The 23,162-nt window shown below is 50.0% G+C and overlaps 1 protein-coding gene across 2 annotated transcripts in view; it reads right to left on the bottom strand.

Annotated features, from left to right (window-relative positions):
* The window catches only part of IRAG2 (inositol 1,4,5-triphosphate receptor associated 2), a 108,937-nt gene that overhangs the window by 55,781 nt on the left and 29,994 nt on the right, over window positions 1–23,162 (bottom strand). The window contains exons 4-17 of one of the 2 annotated variants that reach the window (XM_088457096.1): window positions 22,108–22,288; window positions 21,628–21,704; window positions 21,337–21,415; window positions 18,460–18,618; window positions 8,440–8,557; window positions 8,312–8,362; window positions 6,927–7,004; window positions 6,735–6,791; window positions 5,063–5,122; window positions 4,822–4,886; window positions 4,625–4,727; window positions 4,413–4,553; window positions 3,015–3,116; window positions 2,646–2,809 (exon numbers count right to left, since the gene is read on the bottom strand). In XM_088457096.1, the coding sequence (XP_088313222.1) occupies window positions 2,646–2,809; window positions 3,015–3,116; window positions 4,413–4,553; window positions 4,625–4,727; window positions 4,822–4,886; window positions 5,063–5,122; window positions 6,735–6,791; window positions 6,927–7,004; window positions 8,312–8,362; window positions 8,440–8,557; window positions 18,460–18,618; window positions 21,337–21,415; window positions 21,628–21,704; window positions 22,108–22,288 (1,435 nt within the window). The remainder of the gene's footprint in view (window positions 1–2,645; window positions 2,810–3,014; window positions 3,117–4,412; window positions 4,554–4,624; window positions 4,728–4,821; window positions 4,887–5,062; window positions 5,123–6,734; window positions 6,792–6,926; window positions 7,005–8,311; window positions 8,363–8,439; window positions 8,558–18,459; window positions 18,619–21,336; window positions 21,416–21,627; window positions 21,705–22,107; window positions 22,289–23,162) is intronic. The other variant, XM_088457097.1, reaches the window with a different exon arrangement.

Genomic DNA, 23,162 nt, shown 5'->3' with positions numbered 1-23,162 from the left:
AATAATAATAAGGCAATATATGGGAGACTCCACAGGACGACAGTGATCCTGAGCGGCTGCCCCTTTGTTAAGCTCCACTGAACGATGAAATGATCTGTTTACATAGACAAAGAACACAGCAAACAGCCTCTGACAGGTCCTCAAGGACAATCTCCAGGCTGCCTGTAATAGGTCTCATTTAAACGTCTGGCAAATTAACTCTTCATAGATACCTGACCCCCATGGGAGATCAGTGTCAAAACCACAAAAGCAGTTTGCCGTGGACAAATACACACCACAACCAAGGTCATTAGATCACAAAATTACACAAGATTTTTTTTCCCCCCTCCCTCCCGTCGCTTTTAAATTGTGTCATTTATATACAACTATAGTTTCAGAAAACTTCCCTGACATAAGGGAAATATTAAATGGTCACTGGCCTAAAAGCTCCCACGTATATAGTGCACCTGAGAGAGGGCCATGGCCTCATGGGGAAGGGCCAGGGAAGAGATAGGGGAGGCCAGGAGATGCTGGGGATAAATAGGGACGTAATATAGTGCACCTGAGAGAGGGCCATGGCCTCATGGGGAAGGGCCAGGGAAGAGATAGGGGAGGCCAGGAGATGCTGGGGATAAATAGGGACGTAATATAGTGCACCTGAGAGAGGGCCATGGCCTCATGGGGAAGGACCAGGGAAGAGATGGGGAGACCAGGAGATGCTGGGGATAAATAGGGACATAATATAGTGCACCTGAGAGAGGGCCATGGCTTCATGGGGAAGGGCCAGGGAAGAGATAGGGGAGACCAGGAGATGCTGGGGATAAATAGGGACATAATATAGTGCACCTGAGAGAGAGCCATGGCCTCATGGGGAAGGGCCAGGGAAGAGATAGGGGAGGCCAGGAGATGCTGGGGATAAATAGGGACATAATATAGTGCACCTGAGAGAGGGCCATGGCCTCATGGGGAAGGGCCAGGGAAGAGATAATAGAGGCCAGGAGATGCTGGGGATAAAAGAACAGCTAGATGCACTGGATATCTGCTATTTAACTTGTCTACAGATATTTTTGGGCTCTTTGCCTTGGACTGGTTGGCCACTCCTGGTGTAGAGGGAGAAGGCAATGCTGAGACAATAGAAGCTGTGAGGTAGGGAGCTTAGCACACTGAAGGTTGGGAGGGCCATGGCCATATGGGGCACGACGTTCCATAAGTAGGAAGCAGCACTATTGGAGGTTGTAGAGTCGGTGAGGCACGGGTCAAAGGGCAGGTGGCTGTTTCCTCGGCCACATCAAGACTATATCCTTGTACCTGCATTCGTATACCCTAACCCAGAGGTTCCTGAGGTGGCAGAGACCGAGCTACCAACAGGGTGGCTGACTTAAGGGGGATTATCATGGGGGGCACAATACTAGGACTCCCCGATTTCTACAGGGCTTATCCTACATGAGGAGAACAGTCACAGATAACGGCCCTTTAAAGGTGCAGCAGGTACACAACACCTGGCAAGTGTCAGGGCAGGCGAGGCAGATTCCCACACCCCACACAAACACTCCACACGCCCTGTACACAGAGCACTAAGTTCTGGTCAAGGTCAGTTCTGTATATACAGAGTCCCTGAGGAACCATCTGACCCTCAGGAGCCAAGTAGGCACTTTTAAAAAAATGGATTTCCACATCAGCAATATATTTGCTTGGGTTTCAAACAGAGCCGCCGCCTAGACGCAGTGGAGGCAGCCATTTTGCGTAACAGCAGGCAGTCTACATAACTGAGGCATGACCTGGCTAATATCACGAGGCCCAAGTAATATGGTTCTCAGTGAATTGGAAGTTTACATTAGCTCAGCCCACAAAATGGCGGTCTCCAGTGTTTAGGTGACCGTTTAATGGTTATTACAGGGGTGATCAACATGTGACCCTCCTGCTATTGTGGAATTGCATATCCCAGCATGCTATGCCACAGTTTTACCATTCCCTAAGAGCAAAACTGTGGCAGGGAATGCTGGCACATGTAGTTCCACAACAGCCAGGGGGCCGCATGTTGGGTACCGATGGTTCATTCTTACGTTAACTTGCATACAAGCCACAAATTCTTTTTAAAAAAAAATTTCCGTTAAAACCGTAGAGCGCAGGATACAGGTGACGACACGTGAGGTATTTAGATTTCAGAGTAGTGTATTCTGCGCTGGAATCTGCCATAATCTCTTCACGATTTGTAACTAACTTCAGCTCAGCTGCGCCTCCCCCTCAGGGCCGAACTAAGGTGTGTGGTGGCCTCACCGCAGCTAACTTGTGGGGTCCCATGGTAATAAAATTGATAATTTAAATATGCTGGTGATGTTATTAAAATGTAAAATGTGTAAGTACTAAAACCACAGATGTGTGAAATACACTGTAGTGCCCCCAGGTCACATTACGCCACAGTGCCCCCCACCCTGGTGATGTAACCATGTGTGGGGGCCCCCCCCAGTGTGTAGGCACCAGGTGAGAGCCCTGTTCATCTGAAGCTTCTCATACACCAGTGATATTTTACAATGTACAGTAACGTTTTAGAGTTTATTTATTATGCCTAGATGAACTTTTCCCTCCACCTAAACCCAAACACACAAAACAGAGGTCAGACAATATCATCCATCCGACAGCCCCAAGCCCGTCCCTCAGCCACGCACCTGGCGGAGATGTCCTTCTTCAGGTGCAGCTGCTCAGTCTTCATCCTCCGCAAGTTCCCCGACATAGTCACAAACTCCCTATCCAAGGAGTCCTTCTGGTTGTCCAACTGCTTCAGCTTCTCCTCCCAATTTCTCCTCTTCTCCTTCAAATCGGTTTTTATTATCTGATTGATCAGACATAAGGGGGGGGGGGGGGGTGCACAGAGCAGACAGGGATTCAGAGACAACCGTCATACTGCTCAGTTATTACTAAGGCATACAGCACATGAGCTCCCCCCAAGGTTAGAACCATCAGGTTATGCTGCTTGGGGGGGGGGGGGATTGCAATCCCCCCCCCCCCCAGATACACAGATCCTGTAAAGCACTTACCTCCAGCATCTTCCCAGCTAAATCTTTCACATCAACGTCCGATTCCATAAGACATTGTAAAGACAACAAGACATGATCCGCCATTGCACAGGTGTCTTCATGCTGTATAACCCAAGAGAACAAAATCAGTAACCGGAGATAGAGATCAGGGACTATCGGCGTAACTGAGGTATGAGGCAAATTATGCCTCTGTAAAATGCACTAGTTCCAGGTGACCAGAGAATCACAACTTTGAGAGATAAAGTGTAGCAGTCGCCCAACCAATCAGCTACTAGCTATCATTGAACTAGCACGGTCTATAAAGTGACTGTTACAAGCTGATTGGTTGATCGGGGTAACTGCTCTACTTTACCCAAGATATAATAAATCTGCCTCTCAAGCCCGTATTCAATTAGTTTTGCACCCGCGATACTTTTCCGCCTGCCACACTTTGTCTACGTTGCGTGTTTTGGCCACGGAAACTTATGAAGCGCGCCCCCGCTATTAACCGTATTCAATTCCGAAGGACGCGAAATAACGACCCTGCGAAACTCAAACAGGCGAAAAGTGCTGTCAAAAATGGGGGAAATCAGCCTGACACCCCCCAAAAGATGCACTAACATTGGGGATCAGTATAGATGTCCCCGATTAGCCCTACTGAAGCTATTTGGGGCACTAAGTGCTGTAAATTGCCTCTAATTAGCGCCTTTACACAAGTGGTGAAGAAATTAAAATGGCATTTAGCAGTATTTTTTCGTGAAAATAAGTAGTCCTGTCAAATTTGGGGTATTTTAAAATGGTACAAGCACGGTTTATAAATCGCTAAAGTGAAGTTTTAAGTGACGCACTTTCAGCAAACATCTGCAATCAAAGAAACACTTCCCCCATACTTTCAGACCTCCCCAAAAGTCTATTTCGCTATTTTTTATGTGTACCCCCACTTTTTCGCCCCCAGTAATTTTTTGGGGTGTTCCTCTTTTTAGGGATTTTTTGAAACAGTTATCCTTTGGGGGGCTGTCGCAAGGGTGCAGACTGGTTTCCGCACCTTTGCACCCCAGAACCGCAATTCTGCACTTTTTTCCACGTTATTCATAGGCGAAACTTTTTCGCCTGTCACATTGCATTAACTTTCCGTGTACGCGAAAAGTCTCTCCAATTGAATAGGGCGAAAAGTTTCCGCCTGGCGAAATGACATCATCCGCGATATTTTCGCGGATTCTGACTTTTCGCTTCTAATTGAATACAGGCCTAAGTGTGAATATCCGCCTATGTATGCGATCTAGCCAGTACCTATACCATGTTCCTGGGGAACATTGGCGCCAAATACTCCCTGGCAGATAGGAGGATACACAGAATAACAATGGCAACAAAACTGGAATTGGAATTTGTGGCCTGAAATTCGATGAATCTCGTTCTCACCAGGGTTTGCAGAATTGCTTTAAATTCTGCGCCCACTTGCTCGTGTCCAGGTCCCTGGAGCATCAGTAAAACCTCGCGGTCCAAGGTGATGTCCAGAGAGGAGGTTCGTCCCGAAGGAAGGATCCATTCAGCGGTGGAAACCTGGCCACAAGGAAACGGCTCAGTCACCATCCAGACCCGATTACGGTTCAAACAGGCAGAATATAAAATACCTCTGGCAAATCCTGCGCAAATTCCAGCTCAGTGTGCAAAGAGTTCAGACATCCATTAACCCCGCGGTTCAGCTTAAGGGTAATGGGAGAACTGATACCATTCCTGGAAAAGAAACAATGACATCAGAAAACCTGTCCGGCACATAACAGGAACACCCTACGGCCCCCGCCACTCATTAGACAAGACCGGTACTTACGATAGAAGCTCGTGCTCCATTTGCTGCAGATTATTTTCTAGCTTATTCTTCTCAATTCGCAAGTTCTGGAGGAGCAATGGGAAACGGAAAGACCGGTCTAATGAATTCAGCAAGTGCCAGGTTATGCCAACTATACGTTCTCTATGCCAGAGCACCCAGGAAAGTGCCGCAGACTTACACACGACGCCACGCTATAATATAAAGTACATTTTATATACATGCTACAGTGGTTTCCAGTTACCTCTATGACAGAACAATATTCCATTACTGTGGACTTCAACTCGTCAACATAGAGGTCTTTCTGCAAAACACAAAAAGGCAAATAAAGAAGATCAGGTCGGTTAATGTAACTATGGGGGATGAAATAAGTGTCCAGGACAAAGGAGAAGGTGACTGGGGGGGTCTGGGCTGTACACTGACACCGCAAATACTGGGGGCTGTAGGGAACGTGCATACAGCTCAGGCAGGGACGTCAGGTAGAAAGGAAGGTAGAGCAGGGTGGCCCGTCCTCAGAGAACAAAAATAAATAGAACATTGATCGGGTGATTATTATGAATATTGGCTGATGGGTCAGTGAGGCCGCTGTGGCAGTTATGGAAGTGCTACAATAATAGTCCAGTGAAGGCCAGGGCCAGATTAACAAAGGGACTGCAGTTCCAGGCCTCTACATAAAAATAGGCCCATCACCATGACAGCACGGTGACCAGCCACCACATGGTCATCCATAAATCAGTATTAAAATTGTATTTGTGAAGGGGGTGTCCTCCCAAAGAGCAGCAGCCACCCCCCCCCCCACAGCACCCCCACACACAGCACCAGCCACACATCCCCCCGCCCCCGCCCCCTCCCACCGCACCGGCCACCCCCCCACCCCCCCCCACCGGCCACCACCCCCCCACCGCACCGGCCACCCCCCTCCTCCCACACACAGCACCGGCCACACCCCCCTCCTCCCACACACAGCACCGGCCACACCCCCCCCCACCGCACCAGCCACACCCCCCCCGCACCAGCCACACCGCCCCCACCGCACCAGCCACACCCCCCCCACCGCACCAGCCACACCCCCCCCACCGCACCAGCCACACCCCCCCCACCGCACCAGCCACACCCCCCCCACCGCACCAGCCACACCCCCCCCACCGCACCAGCCACACCCCCCCCCACCGCACCAGCCACACCCCCCCCCACCGCACCAGCCACACCCCCCCCACCGCACCAGCCACACCCCCCCCACCGCACCAGCCACACCCCCCCACCGCACCAGCCACACCCCCCCACCGCACCAGCCACACCCCCCCACCGCACCAGCCACACCCCCCCACCGCACCAGCCACACCCCCCCACCGCACCAGCCACACCCCCCCACCGCACCAGCCACACCCCCCCACCGCACCAGCCACACCCCTCCTCCCACACACGCCACACCCCTCCTCCCACACACAGCACCGGCCACACCCCCCCCCCCCACACAGCACAGGCCAACACACCACCCCCCACCAAACACAGCACCAGCCACTCCTCCCCCCCACAGCAACGGCCACCCCCCCCACACACACAGCAACGGCCACACACCACCTCCCACACAGCACCGGCCACCCCTCCCCCACACACACAGCGCCGGCCACACACACCCCTCTCCCACACACAGCGCCGGCCACCCCACCCCCCCACAGAGCACCGGCTGGCCACCACCCCCCCCCCCACAGCACCGGCCAACACACCACCCCCCCCCCACCAAACACAGCATCGGCCACTCCTCCTCCGATTCTCACAATAGCCACTGGATCATATTCAGTCCCTGGGCCTTGTGGCCCATAATCCAGCCCTGGCGAAGGCTAAACCCTATTATCTCCTATTTTCCTTCATGGCTGTAACTACCAGTCTCAGGATCAGCAATGACAGGGACTGACCAGCAGAAGTCCGGCGTCCTTCTTCTGTATCGCACTTTCAAACTCCTTCAACTGTATCTGGAGGAAAACAACATGACAGACAAATGTGCCAGGACAGGTGCAGAAACATACTCAGTAATGAGAGTGACCTCTAAAACCTGGCTCGGGCTGACGCAAGGGGCTCCTCAGATGGTCAGTAAGGCTGGACGTTACCTGGAACTTTGCGGCCTGATCAGTGACCTCTGACAACGCTTTTCTGACCTCTTCGACTTCCAGAGTGTTCCTGATGTTCTGTGAGTGACACAAGAGCGCTAAGTCAGGTGCAGAAAGACCAGAGGTGGTGAGAAGGTCCTGACCGGCTCCTGTTACCTCTCCCCACAGATTCATACAGGACAGGTGGACGCTCCTACATTACGAGGACATTTTAGGCTATTAATCTTTCCACAGATGACGGTGTAGCACTACCACTTACCGTAGTGACCGCGTGTTACACATCACCACTCTGTAGGCCTATTAACTAGCCGAAAGCAAAAGCTGTGACTACGTCCTGGGGTAGCCGGGAGGCCGCAGCCGGATCTTAGAAAGGACACCATACAGCCAATGGGAAACAAGGAATACACAACGCAAACCTCATTACTAATCAATCTCATCACCCCCCGAGAATCTCTCACATTGCTCCAATTACAGCGAGCGCAGGCCAGAGACTCTCTCACATTGTTCCAATCAAAGCGAGCGCAGGCCAGAGACTCTCTCACATTGCTCCAATCAAAGCGAGCGCAGGCCAGAGACTCTCTCACATTGCTCCAATTACAGCGAGCGCAGGCCAGAGACTCTCTCACATTGCTCCAATCAAAGCGAGCGCAGTCCAAAGACTCTCTCACATTGCTCCAATCACAGCGAGCGCAGGCCAGAGACTCTCTCACATTGCTCCAATTACAGCGAGCGCAGGCCAGAGACTCTCTCACATTGCTCCAATCAAAGCGAGCGCAGGCCCGAGACTCTCTCACATTGCTCCAATCAAAGCGAGCGCAGGCAAGAGACTCTCTCACAGTGCTCCAATCACAGCGAGCGCAGGCAAGAGACTCACAGCGCTCCAATCACAGCGAGCGCAGGCCAGAGTCGCTCCAATCACAGCGAGCGCAGGCCAGACACGCTCACATCGCTCCAATCATAGCGAGCGCAGGCCAGAGACACTCACATTGCTCCAATCACAGCGAGCGCAGGCCAGAGACACTCACATTTCTCCAATCACAGCGAGCGCAGGCCAGAGACACTCACATTGCTCCAATCACAGCAAGCGCAGGCCACAGACACTCACATTGCTCCAATCACAGCGAACACAGGCCAGAGACACTCACATTGCTCCAATCACAGCGAGCGCAGGCCAGAGACACTCACATTGCTCCAATCACAGCAAGCGCAGGCCACAGACACTCACATTGCTCCAATCACAGCGAACACAGGCCAGAGACACTCACATTGCTCCAATCACAGCGAACGCAGGCCAGAGACACTCACATTGCTCCAATCACAGCGAGCGCAGGCCAGAGACGCTCACATTGCTCCAATCACAGCGAGCCCAGGCCAGAGACACTTACCTCTTCCTGCAGGGAGCTGATCTTGTGGATAAGAGATATATTCTCCTTTTCCTAGAAATTATACACAACATTAAGTCCCAGTAAGCGTCTGCACTACAGGTATCAGCAGTCAGCGGGAGGTCAGTTACCATCTGCTTGTTCTGTGCCAGCAGTGCGGCCTTCGCCTCCTCTATACTGCTCACTTTCAGCTTCATTTCCTCCAGTTCCCCCTTCAGCGCCCGCGCTCTGGTGAAGGACTGCTGGGCACTAGAACAGAGACGTATCAGGAGGTGATTAAGTGACGGGATATTTTCTAGTGCAGCGGCCAATAGCGCAGTCTGTAAACCGATCTGAAACAAGTCAGTGACTTGAATTCAATAGTTAACTCAGTGGTTCTCAAACACTGTCCTCAGGACCCCAAACTGTTCACGTTTTCATGTCACCCAGCAGGAGCACAGGTGTATTAATTACTCACCGACACATTTCCCAGGTCACCCAGCAGATGCACAGGTGTACTCATTACTCACCGACATTTCCCAGGTCACCCAGCAGGAGCACAGGTGTAGTCATTACTCACTGACCCCATTTCCCAGGTCACCCAGCAGGAGCACAGGTGTAGTCATTACTCACTGACCCCATTTCCCAGGACACCCAGCAGGAGCACAGGTGTAGTCATTACTCACTGACCCCATTTCCCAGGACACCCAGCAGGTGCACAGGTGTAATTATTGCTCACTGACATTTCCCAGGTCACCCAGCAGGAGCACAGGTGTACTCATTACTCACTGACACATTTCCCAGGTCACCCAGCAGGAGCACAGGTGTACTCATTACTCACTGACACATTTCCCAGGTCACCCAGCAGGAGTACAGGTGTAATTATTGCTCACTGACACATTTTAAAGAGATCCACAGGTGGAGCTAATTATTTAACTTATGATTCTATGGGGAGACCTGGAAAACATGCACTGTTTGGGGACTGAGTTGTACAAAGTTCTGAATCAATTCCCCACATTTGTACCCCAAAAATAGAGATTTCGGAGGGTATTCAATATGAAATATTAACTTCACTGCCGAAGTTAACGTTTCATATCGGAGTTTTTTTTCTGCGTTAAGTCTGGTGCGCGCGCCAGCTTATCCCCGTATTCAAAATAAAATTAACGAAAACGGGAAACTCCGAAGTTGGATTTGCGTAAAGTTACAAATTTTTCCTGAAAATAATTGTAAGACCCCCCTAAAGTTGTAAAAACATGGGGGATCACTATGGGTACCCCCGTTTTAGCCTTTAATTGAAAGTCGGGGATTTAAATAGCCGCAGCAGGTGTTTTTTCCCGACATTGAAGTGATGCAGAAGAACACTTAGGTTATTTTTTTCATTTTTTTAAGTGGTCCCATCAAATTTGGGGTACATGAAAATGGCATATTTTGGTGTCCCTAAAGTAAGTTTTTAAAAATTTTAAATTCTGCATTTGTGCACCTGCCGCTATAAATCTATTCTAGAATACACCTGCCGCTATAAATCTATTCTAGAATACACCTGCCGCTATAAATCTATTCTAGAATACACCTGCCGCTAATAATCTATTCTAGAATACACCTGCCGCTATAAATCTATTCTAGAATACACCTGCCGCTAATAATCTATTCTAGAATACACCTGCCGCTAATAATCTATTCTAGAAAACACCTGCCGCTAATAATCTATTCTAGAAAACACCTGCCGCTAATAATCTATTCTAGAAAACACCTGCCGCTAATAATCTATTCTAGAAAACCTGTGCCGCATACTTGCAGAATAGCCCTGAACCTATTTCCCTATTGTTTAACAATTTTTTCCCATTTTTTTGTTTTCACCCCAATTTTAAAATGAATTTTTTGGGGTGTCCCTATTTTTTTTTTAAAACTTTTTTTGACACAGTTCTTTTTTAAATGTCAATCTCAGGGGTGCAGGCTATTTTTTTTTAAGCCTGCACCCCTAAACCCCAATTCTGCACTTTTTTTCGACGCCTATTCAATGGTGAAAAGTTATCACCGTTTTTTATCAAAGACATTTCAAAACTGCGATAAGTCTTTGATATTGAATACAGTGTAAAACTAAAACAAGTGATATTAACGCAAAAACGATAAAAAGTGCGGTATTAACGCAAAAAACACCCATATTGAATACCCCTATTTGTACCTACAATTCGCCTGCCTCTGGGTGGAGAAACTTATTCGCCTGTTTTTGTCTATGGAGTTTACACGCAGGCGAAAACTTCCTGGAATGAAATATGGCGAAAAGCGGAAAACAGGCGAAAAGCATAATTCGGCGAACACTTTGCCGATCGCGGCCCTAAATATGAGACACGCTCCTCATATAGGAGCTTATTTGTGGGCGGTAATGTCACAGCACACTGGCACCAAGGCTCCCTTTACATCGCTGCCAAGACTGGTGCAAGATTAACGTCTCCAAAGCAGATCTTTAAAGCAGTTTCCAGCAAACAGAGGAGACAGCATGACGGGTAGATTTAGTGAGCACTTCAATGAGAGCGCCTGAGAGAGCACGACACACGATTGAGGCAGTCCGGGAACACTGAACTCCTTCATTGTCCCAGGTTCTGCTATATATACAACCGAGAGCAGGAATTAGCAGGTCGCACGTGCCACAGTCCTCTCTACCCGGGGCCCCCATCCGGAGTCCCAGCCAAAGGAAGGATCTCCAGCAAGGAAATGGCACCAATGCACATATAGGGGCGGGAAGAGATTTCAGTGCGTCTAAGGTGTATTAGTCATAGGCGACTTTATAATGGGTGCAAGGTGTGCAGTGCACATGGGCCCCCTGGGTCCAGGGGGGCCCACACCACACACCCTGCACCCACAGTTAATATACTTACCTCCCCGCAAATTCCGATGTGCTGCTCCGCAGCAGAGAAAAATCACTGGGAAAATGGTGGCGGCCATTTTCCCAGTGATCTGCGCAGGCACAGAAAGGATGTCAAAGATGTCCCCATGATGTCTGGCATGAAGCCAGAATCTACTCCGCTGACAGAGGAGGGGCCCCAAACGGAGGCTACACACGGGCCCCCTCCTCTCTTAAAACGCCCCTGGTATTAGCGAATGTAGGGGGAGAAGTGTCTGAGTGCTGCTGCTGTGTCAGGTGCTGCTGGAAGGGTGGAAACAAATGCAGGGAGAGAGTCTGGGGGCTGCTGGAGTGTTGGAAGTGAATGCAGGGGGGAATGTGTGTCTGGGTGCTGCTGAGATTGGAGTTAGTAGTAAATGCAGGGGAATTAACTATAGCGCCTCCGGGAACCTAGTATGCCCCCGGAGAGAGAGACCATCAGTTGTATTTCAACATGAGGCCCTCCAGCTGCTGTGGTACTACACATACCAGGATGTCCTGCCACAGTCTAACCCTCACAAGGTCCTAAAAATTTTAGAAACTTTGTTTCATTCTACAAAAAAAATAATCGTACAATTAAATGGGTCTCTTGCAGGATATCGAAGGAACTTGGACTCCTGACAGTAATGCTTTATTTTATTGACGTTTGAACAGCTCAATGGGGTTCAAGAACCTGGTCTGTCATATTCAGCCATCACCTAAGGCAACGTGACCATAGCCCGAGTATCAGACAGGTGGCCTCACCGGTTCCTCCAGAACAGTGAGATAAAGAGGAGCTCCATTTGGTGATATCTGGAGTTTGGTGTAAAGCGGCATAGCATGGCAAAAGCCAACCTGCGCCACTTCAGTCCCATCTGTCTAGGAGATCTTATTCCTAAAGTCTTACGCTTCATTTACAAGCAACTTCATGGAGCATCCTTCACTCAGGTCTTTGGTGGTATATACAGAGATGTCCACTTGGGGGAAGATTGGAAACGATCCTCAATGTTCTCCATTTGTGTTTAATATTTCTCACTGGAAAGTTATGTACAAAATACAGTTTGGATAGACTTAAACCCTTTTCCAGTTAGCAGAGCAACGATTGGCACCATAACCACAGACGTCTCTTCCATAGCATGGAGCCAACACAAAGCCAGAAACCCCGGACTGAGCCGCAGAAGGGTCTTCCTTCATATTGTAGTTTTATCACATCCCAATCGTCAAATAAGACTTATTAGCAGCAAACAGCTGAAATGAGACGCATATAGAATCCATGGGGGGGGGGGGGGGGGAAGAGAACTTACCTTCCACGCCTTATATTAGCCAATTATAAGTTTAGTAAAGATGGATGAAATAATATGAGATGTGGTAAGAACTTACCCTTGTTATCTCTATTTCTACGAAGTCCATAGGGTTCCACAGGATACCTTGGGGTATAGGTGATTACGTCAGGCATCGGGCACCATAGAGTTAAGTTTTCAGCCTCCCAGGATGCACTAGGGTCCCCCTTCTATACCCCGCCCCCGAGCCAAGGCATCTCAGTTAGTTACCAAGCCATAGGCCGGAGGAGGAGAAGGAAGAGAAAAAAGATCTGGACACACACAAGAATCACATTCTCACCAGAGGGAGACGGAAAACCGGTGACCAGAGCAAAGCCCATCTGCAGCACAGGTGCGACAGGGTGGGAGTCCTGTGGAACCCTATGGACTTCGTAGAAATAGAGAAAACAAGGGTAAGTTCTTACCATAGCTCATATTTTCTACTTCAGGGTCCATAGGGTATCCACAGCATACCTTGGGGATGTCCCAAAGCAGTATCCTTCAAGGGTGGGGACGCTCCTGTGCTGAAAGGAGAATCCGCCGCCCGAAGGAAGCATCCTGAGAGGCAAAGGTGTCAAACGCGTAATACCTCACAAAGGTATGGACAGAGGACCACGTGGCAGCCTTGCAGATCTGAACTGCAGAGGCACCACGTCAAGCTGCCCACAAAGGACCCACTGACCTAGTGGAATGAGCCCTGACAGAGGATGGAACCGGCAGGCCTTCATGAAGATAAGCTTCTGAAATGGCCAAACGGATCCAAGCTGCCAAAGTTTGTTTTGAAGCAGGCCAACCCTTTTTACGGAAGCCATAGAGGACAAACAAGGCGTCCGACTTCCTAAATGAAGAAGTGCGGTCAACATAAGTCCTTAAGGCCCGCACAACATCCAAAGTGGCCTCACCCACTGAAAGACCAGGTGAGTTAAAAGCCAGCACAACGATTTCTTCGTTAATATGAAACCGGGAAACAACTTTGGGAAGAAATTCAGGACGAGTGCGCAGCACTGCCCTGTTCCCATGAAAAATCAAGAAAGGGGGTCTACAAGAGAGCCCCTAAATCAGAGACACGTCTGGCCGAAGCGATGGCCAGAAGGAAAACAGTCTTAGCTGTTAGCCATTTAAGATCCACTGAGCCCAGTGGTTCAAACGGCGGTCCCTGGAGAACCCTCAGGACCACAACCAAATCCCAAGGTGCCACAGGTGGAACAAAGGGTGGCTGAATGCGCAAAACGCCCTGCATAGAGGTGCGCACATCAGGGATTGTAGCAATCCTACGATGGAACCAGACAGACAGGGCAGAAACCTGCACCTTCAAAGAAGCAAGGCGAAGCCCATGGTCCAGTCCCGCTTGTAGAAAGACTAGCACTCTAGACAGACGGAACTCCCGAGGTGCATAACCTCTCGGCCGACACCACTGGAAAAACGTATGCCACACACAATGGTATATTCTCGCGGAAGACTGTTTCCGAGCTCTGAGCATGGTTCGCACTACAAAGCTGGAGAAACCCCTGGACCTTAACATGGCCATCTCAACAGCCACGCCGCCAAAGACAGCCGAGTCAGGTCCGGGTGATGACAGGACAGAAGACAGAAGGTCCGGTCGCAGCGGCAACCGCAGAGGACTGTCCACGGACAGACCCTGAAGGTCTGGGAACCAGTGCCGTCTGGGCCATGCGGGAGCTATCAACAGGAGCGTCCCTCCTTCCTGTTTGAATTTCCGGATTACTCGCGAAAGAAGGGAAACCGGAGGAAACAGATAAGCGATCCGGAACATCCACCGGACGGACAGAGCATCCACCATAGACGCCTTTTCGTCTCTTCTGCGAGACCCGTACACCGGCAACTTGTTGTTGTGCCGGGACGCCATGAGGTCGATCTCTGGAAGACCCCACCTGTCCACCAGCAGTTGAAAAACGTCCGGGTGCAGAGACCATTCCCCCGGATGAACGTCCTGGCGACTGAGAAAGTCCGCCTCCCAATTCAGCACTCCCGGGATGAATACCGCTGATATGGCCGGGAGTTTGCGCTCCGCCCATACCAGGATTCGGGACACCTCTACGAGAGCCGCCCGACTTCGGGTTCCTCCCTGCCGATTTATGTAGGCCACGGTGGTAGCGTTGTCCGACCGGACCTGCACTGGGTGACATCGGAGAACCAGATGTGCCTGCTGGAGAGCACTGAATACCGTGCGGAGCTCCAAAATGTTTATTGGAAGCTCTGCTTCTGCCTGAGTCCACCTGCCCTGGAACAAGTGTGGACCCGAAACTGCTCCCCAGCCCCGAAGACTGGCGTCCGTTGTTAACAGGACCCAATTCGCCACCCAGAACAGACGACCCCTGTTGAGATGGGTCGTCTGCAACCACCAGGCTAGGGACAGGCGAACCTCCGGAGTGAGCACTATTGTCTGGGACTTTAGAGACTGAGACAGTCCATCCCATCTGGACAGGATCAGGTGCTGCAGAGGTCTGGAGTGAAACTGGGCATATTCCACCATGTCGAATACCGACACCATGGAGCCCAGTAACCTCATCGCCGAGTGCAGAGACACCCGGCGGCTCTGCAGACAACTGCGCACCCTCGACTGCAAGGCAGAAAATGGCCACCGAGAAGCATAGAGGAGGCTGGCCTGGGGGAGGAGCGCTGCCTCAAGGCCAGTCAGCACATGCAGAGAGGGCTGTGTGCAGCGGGGGAGGCGCTGGCTGTGAGACAGGGAAGGCGCGCTCCCCTGGCATGCATTTAACCCCTGGGACGCCGCAGCGCTACCGATCTGCCGCGGTCCGCTGTCCCAGGGGGGTAGTGGAAGCGCAGGTTAGTACCTGGCTCCACGCTGCAGCCAGTCCCCATGGAGCCCCCTGCCTGGGGACTCTGGACCATGTTTCAGCGGGGACCCACCGCGGGAGCCCGCTGCTTACCTGCTGTCCCCCTTAGATCCGGCCATGGTCCTGAACATCTGGAGTCACCGCTAGCTGTGACCCCAGATGCCTACCAGCATCCCCGGATTGGTACCAGCGTTCTGGTACCGGCAGGGGTGTAGGGAAGACAGCATGGACGTCAAGACTGTCCATGCTGTACATCCAGATGTGCAGCCACAGCTGCATAGAAGAAAACTTCAGGGGCTCTTCTTGGCCCCCCTCTAACAGGTGCATCCGACTCCGGCTGGGCACCAAACTAAACTGGGATGTCTTGGCTCGGGGGCGGGGTATAGGAGGGGGACCCTAGTGCATCCTGGGAGGCTGAAAATTTAACTCTATGGTGCCCGATGCCTGACGTCATCACCTATACCCCAAGGTATCCTGTGGATAACCTATGGACTCTGAAGAAGAAAAAATAGGTTGTGTTTTAATTATCACAGGACTAGATCTATCATATACTTGGGGAAGACTGACAATGATTGTTGATTATGTCCTGAAATCATGTGAAAAGTATTTGTGTTCCTTATTAGCACATTAAGCTCAGACGAGAATCGGAAATACGCAGAATTACGCACATTGGACACGGTCGCAGAGTTTACTTATCCTGATAATGCTGCTGAACAAACAGCAAGTCTATATACATAATAAAATCCGGATGAGTCTGAGCTTCAGTCATTCCGCATTACTGCTTAGGACAACAGCACCTCAGAGACGTCCATCATCCCCAGACAGGTACTTTGACTAACAAAATGCAGAGAGGAGCGAGGAGGTCACCTGACCGGCGACCAAGCGTCCCTGGGAATGAGCCTCTGCTGCTTCATTCAGTCCATGCAGAGTTACCCTAAGCCATCGGCAAGGTCATCATCGAGGAGTAAAGGTCATTAGACCCAGCTGTAATACTCACACACCAGAGCATATATAGGGCGTAAGCCATTTATTCTATACTGCGCATAATTTACCACATCAATGTCGGTGCAGGTTTGGACGCATTTTTGAGTTAAATGTCTCCTTACACTTAGGGGGATGGAGCAGAGGATGGTGGGCGCGTGCAGGCATTGGCTGCTTACAGGAGGGGCGTGTTCATGTCAATGCAGCTGACGCAGAACTCAGACGCAGGAGGCGGACCACTTGCGGGGGCTCAATCCCTGTGCACAGTACACTGAGTAGGAGGGCATTCAGCGGCCGATTAGTGCGGCTCCTGTAACCCAACCACACGTTCGGTATGAGGCAGGGAATCGCCATTTTATTTTCAATGAGGGGACAAAACAAAATAAAATAAAAAAAGTACATTTAGGCGTCATTACTTTGTCCCAGTTCAAACCTTGTATAACGGCGACTACAGCGTCACCAGTGTTTTCACAGCGCCCCGAGGCCGAAGGTTTCTCATTGAGAAGTGTATAAAAAATGATTACATGAAGTTGTGCTCATGTCTCCCTCAGGGTCAGTTATGTGACGTGGTCAGGGCTCTGGTTCTGTGTCCCCACATATTAGGATTGGGGCCACCAGCACTTGTGTTGCCAATCGCATGGGCCATCATTTGATCCTGTATGAAACCCATGGGACCCCTCTAAGTGCCCAGCAGCACCCAGCGTAGGAACCACGGATTTTACCCCTTCACTGCCGAGTGTTTCCACCCGCGCTGAGGACACTGATCAGTTTGCGCCCGGTCACATTTCAGCCATTGTATGCAGCACCCACACAAATTATTTTATTCCAGAAGACATCGCACCTTCAGAACATACCAATAGGTCTTATTTCTCTATCTAGCAGAGTGTAACCAGTTCATGGATCCAGGTGTCCAGCAGGATTAGTTACGACCTGCACTTAATCATCATGACGCTGTATATATTATATATATTTTTTTGCCAAGTTTCGCCGGCCCCATGTAATCGCTCACAACGTGCAGGAATAAATATGGTCGCCCGGCAAGGCCTACTGTAACTTTTGTTTAATAGAAGGGAATCCTTTTACTGACAAGATCTGGTCTGAAGATCCATCACCCCATGGGAACGCTCCAATCCAGAGGCTGCCCCCTTGTTGTCTGACCCTAGTAACGCTGGGCTGCAGCTTGTTGCCTCCTATATGCCTGGAGCAGAGCAGCTCACAGACTGTACATGGGCGCTCCACCACTACGATAGCTCAGTGGAGGCGGCAGCTGGCTCGGGGATCAGTGATCCCTCTGACTTTCCAAGGCAGAGGAGAGGAGCCTACGGTATTTCTAACTCATCTCCAGGGGGAGTGATCTCCTTGCGCAGTTCTCTCTTTTTAGGTGAAGAATGAGCACCCGGGGGCACAGGTCTTTACCCACCTGACCACAGACCCGAAATCCTACGAAAAGATTGTACGCACCCTCATGCGTTTATCGCGTGTCTAAAACTCTAATACTAGGGTTAAAACAAATAAATTCTATACTTTTTTGGGGGGGGGGGGGAGGTGGCGTAGCCTAATATATGGAGATGTGGCCACACCTACAAAAAATTAGAAAAAAAATTTTTTTTTGCTGCGTCACAAAGCACCGCGCTCCACAGGGGGAAGTCATGGGCGCTCAGCCAGGGGCACATTCAGTGGGGTGGGGGTGATCAGTGTGATTGCTTCCCCTCCACACACACAGCCAGAGGAGACCACCTGCTGCCTCCCTGGTCCCAAAGCAGCCCAGCATACAGCAGCATGGCCGGGGAAACACAGGCTGCTGCCGCTGACTGGTAAGAGTGGGTGGGTTTTCAGTGGACCCTCCATCAAGCCCGGGCAATTTATACCCTCTGCACCCCTGTCACTAGATGTGGAGCTGTGCACCCAGGGGGAGATGTATCAAACCTTTGAGAGAAAGTGGCGAGAGATAAAGTGCATATAAAGTACCATCCAACCAGCTCCTGTCATGTGTTTGAAAAATTACAGTTAGGAGCTGATTGGTTGGTACTTTACCTCCCTCCAAGCCTTGATACATCTCTCCCCAGGCTGCAATCCCTGTATGTTTGGCCAGAGACCCCCAATCTTGCTCCCTAATAATCAGCGTTCTATACTCTGGTATCTCAGCCAGCAGCAAAGCGGGGAACACCGAGGACTCTGCGGGGGCTCAGTCACCTCTTCAGCTGGTTCCGCTGCTCCTCGATTTCTTCCATGAGACGGTTATTGGTTTCCTCCTGAGCTTCCATCGCAGTCTTCAGTTTATTCTTCTGCTCCTGCAGCTTCTGGTTGTTGTACTGGAGATCAGCGATGCAGGTAATGAGGTCCGAGGTGTCCCTGCGGGGTCAGAGCAACATCATGGTATAATGCAATAGTCATATTTCCTGTGATACTCACAGGACCCTAAACTACACCCCCCCCAGGGCTATAATGTTCTCACCATCATCTATCTTTAGCTTTCTTACTGCATCCCAAATGCAGTCCTCAAGGCTCCCCAACAGTGCAGATTTTAAGAATATCCATACTTTAGCACAGGTGAATTAATATCACTGTCTTTATTTAACCCATCTATGCTCAAGCATGGATATCCTTAAAACGTGGACTGTTAGGGTGCTTTCCCATGTTTAGGGTACCCCTAAGCTAGGTAAGACTGGTGAATAATAAATCCTCTTATTCACTGTAAATTACTTTCATCTTTTTATGGTTTCTGTACCCAAGAGCTGTATTTTGTGTGTTACTGTATCACATTATGCAGCAAATAAAACAGAAATAAAATGACATTAGGAAAAGCCATATTCTAGGTGCACTTGTCCTATACACTAGACCCTGGGATTCCCAGCACAGAGCAGGAGCTTCCAGTAAACGCAGAGTTGCTACATTGCGGATACAGAGCGTGGTCTCCCGGCACGAGGAGGAAGCCATCACTACCGGGGCACTTTGCATAATGTTACATATCGTCATACTGAGAACCTCAAATAGGGAAGTGAGAGGGGTCAGGAAAACGAGCGCACAGAGGCGGCAGATTAGGTACTTTAGGTCAAAATGAAGCTTCAGCAACTAGAGGAGACAGTGACATCTCTTCAGGGTCCTTACAGAGTCCAGATCGGCTGTCAGTAACCCTAATATAAAGGCCACTGCAGTAAATGATCCATAGCACAATATGGGTGGTGCTGCAACATTAATTCTCATCAGCATAAGAACTTTAACATAAAATATCGCTGATGTCTATTCACACTGACCCCGCTTATAAGTGAAGTTTGATGACTGTATACAGATCACAGATTACATAATATTGCATTAGTTACATTAGCAGAACAAATGTAAGACTGGGGCTCCCTCTGCTGGTCAGAATGTGTATAGCGCAGACCTACAGGCATAATATCTATGACACTTAGCCCTGCAGGGCACAACTATATGGGTTATGTAAATGTGATCATAATGAGGAGAAGCAAAATATACACCATCGGCTGATTCTGCAAGGGCCCCCACACGCGCCATCCCTGCGCACAGCCTGTATAGATTGCATATAGGCAGAGGGGAAAAGAATAACCAGCCCCACCCCACCTGCCTGGTACCAACCACTGCAACCTACATCACAACTAACCAGCCCCACCCCACCTGCCTGGTACCAACCACTGCAACCTACATCACACCTAACCAGCCCCACCCCACCTGCATGGCACCAACCACTGCAGCCTACATCCCACCTAACCAGCCCCACCCCACCTGCCTGGCACTACCACTGCAACCTACATCCCACCTAACCAGCCCCGCCCCACCTGCCTGGTACCAACCACTGCAACCTACAACCCACCTAACCAGCCCCACCCCACCTTCCTGGCACCAACCACTGCAACCTACATCCCACCTAACCAGCCCCACCCACCTGCCTGGTACCAACCAATGCAACCTACATCCCACCTAACCAGCCCCACCCCACCTGCCTGGCACCAACCAATGCAACCTACATCCCACCTAACCAGCCCCACCCCACCTGCCTGGCACCAACCCCTGCAACCTACAACCCACCTAACCAGCCCCACCCCACCTGCCTGGCACCAACCACTGCAACCTACATCCCACCTAACCAGCCCCACCCCACCTGCCTGGCACCAACCACTGCAACCTACATCCCACCTAACCAGCCCCACCCCACCTGCCTGGCACCAACCACTGCCACCTACATCACACCTAACCATCACCACCCACCTGCCTGGTACCAACCACTGCAACCTACATCACACAAGAGCTTATGGCCAGGTTGGGTGCTAGGACGTGTGACATAAATGTGGCACTTACACTACAGGTGTATGAGTAGATACTGTACCTTCTTTTTAATGTTTTTATTTTTAATAATTACATTTTTCTTTTATAATTATAAAGTAAGAACACGCGCCCAACTCTGCACCAGCCCTAATACATTTACTTTGTGACCTATACATTGAGGTGGGCAGGTCCGTTATGCATGGCGATAAATTGTACGCAGAGAACCCATACGCCACTACATTCCCAATGTGGCCGCTATATATTCATCAAAATTATTTTTTGGAGTTAGATTGCGGGAAGTGACACCATTTTTAGACGGCGTTAGAGCACAGATTCCCGCTCCTTCCTATTGGAGGGATTCTGTAGTGCAAAAAGGGATTCGTTTGGATTCCACCGCCCCTGTGTGCACGCCGAGCTCACGCCTGCGCTGCCTGGCTGCCGGTGTAAACGTTTGCTGCTATTCTTTATCAGACTGTAATTGAGGGATTGTGCGACAGTTACTCTTTAAAGCATCTGTCCCAGTCCCTGAGCAATACTGAATTGCGATGGTGTATAGGTGCCTGGTCGGCGCAAATGGCGGAGAGTTACAAACGCAAATTCCATGGGGCCACGCTGTAGATATCAACTGAGTCCAACTGTATAGTGAGAACAGTTACCGTGGTTCTCAGTTCAGACACACAGGATGGAGGCTGCTAGATCTATGTATGCACGCATGTACTGTATGTACGCATGTACTGTATGTAATACAACGCAGACTACTTATAACTATATACAGACGGCATCACTTACAAATCTTTGGAAATGTCGCCGCCAAAAGCTTCCAGACTCCCAGATGTGACGTTCATGGTCGTGCCGGAAATTCTGCGCACTGCGAAGCAATTTACAAAAATAATTTATGCGAAATAATTTTCCTTCACAAGAACCCGCTGTATTTTCCACCACAAGCCCCTTTCCGACACGTTCCCGCCGTCCGCTGCTCATTATACAACACCTCCAACTTACCCAAGTTGCGCAGATTTAATGGCCACAGGGAGCAGTTGGCCGCAGATGGGATGAAAGTGTGTAACGGGAATCTCTCACCTGAGTGAAGACTCTCCCGCAGTTTAATCAGAGACTCCTCAGCGGCCAGGACCGATTCTTTTGTAGTATTCTCTGTACTAGAAAAGATGGAGGACAATCAGCCGTATCCTGGGAGGAATCGCCAGTTCTCCGTTATGTGCAGAATCACACACAGTACACAGCACTGACTAAACGCAATCATGTTTATAATAGGAGCCTTACAGGACAGTAACGAGGATTCTGAGAAATACCAAAAAAAAAAACAATTAAGGGGCATATTCAATTGGCTGCAAAGTTTAACGTGGCCATCACGACCATTTTTTTTTTTTTTTTTTTTTTTAATACCGCGGCTATGTGCGCTCCTGAGCCCCACACGATGCAATTGAAAAAAAATTTGAAGCAAATTTTTTTGCCCTCGAAAAAACACACGAAATAAAAAAAAAAAAAAAAAGTACAGAAATTTTTACTGACTCACGTAAGACGATCAGTAAAGAGATTTACCCATTATTCCTGCAGTCATCGACCCACTCCTTCATAATGGCATGATAGGTGTCTAGGTCCATGGAAATGTCCCTCTTCTCGGGGTCCAGCATGTTACACAGCTCGCTGAGCCCACTGTCCTCGGAGCCACGGCTGGTCGTGTACCTCAGGTAATCCACGATTTTGGACACTGCCACTTTACCTGTTTCCAGAAATAAAATAAAATTAATCACCCAGTTACGTGCCTCCCACCCTGTCCTATGTAAGCAGGACAAACCCAACTTAAGGGCTCCATCCTATTGCCCAGATTGGCCTTGGAAGGGCCACAAGTTTGGGAGGTTATACCCGTTATCCGCTTCTCCACGTCCACCACTGACTGTTTGGGGTATTAGTAATGTGTTTTAATGGGGATGGGAAAGGGACCGGGGGCAGAACAGCGGGTCACCAATATGCTAGGCCAGAGCCGGCCCAAGCCTAATATTTTTGGTAAGCGAAGATACATTTTGGCGCCACCTGGCTGAATTTGTACACGCCTAAAGTGCGTGCCCAAGACAAAGGAAAGGGGTGTGGTCTCGTGGGAAAAGCCATAGTCACGAGCACCAATCATGCTGGGTACATGCCCAGTGCTCTTGGTACTGCCGGGCATTCTCCCAGGCCCTTTCTCCAGTCAATAGATGCCGCATGCAGGTCATCTATTCACCATTCCCCCCCCCCATCTGGGACACTCACTAAAATAGGGATGTTTGGGGGGGCGTTCTAATGGAAAGGTGTGTGGTCACAGAATAGAATTCCCAATTCACACTACACCACACAATAGCACAATCTGATTCACATTATAGTGCCCCTGAATCACACTACACCACACATTTCTGTTCTGACACACAATGCCCACAGTAGTAGTGACCCTGGTACAATGCCCACAGTAGTAGTGACCCTGGTACAATGCCCACAGAAGTAGTGACCCTGGTACAATGCCCACAGTAGTAGTGACCCTAGTACAATGCCCACAGTAGTAGTGACCCTAGTACAATGCCCACAGTAGTAGTGACCCTAGTACAATGCCCACAGTAGTAGTG

This window comes from Taudactylus pleione, unplaced genomic scaffold (genome assembly GCF_031769625.1).
Source record: "Taudactylus pleione unplaced genomic scaffold, aTauple2 ptg000738l, whole genome shotgun sequence".
Lineage (NCBI taxonomy): Eukaryota > Metazoa > Chordata > Amphibia > Anura > Myobatrachidae > Taudactylus > Taudactylus pleione.
This window is presented reverse-complemented; position numbering and strand designations above follow the sequence as displayed.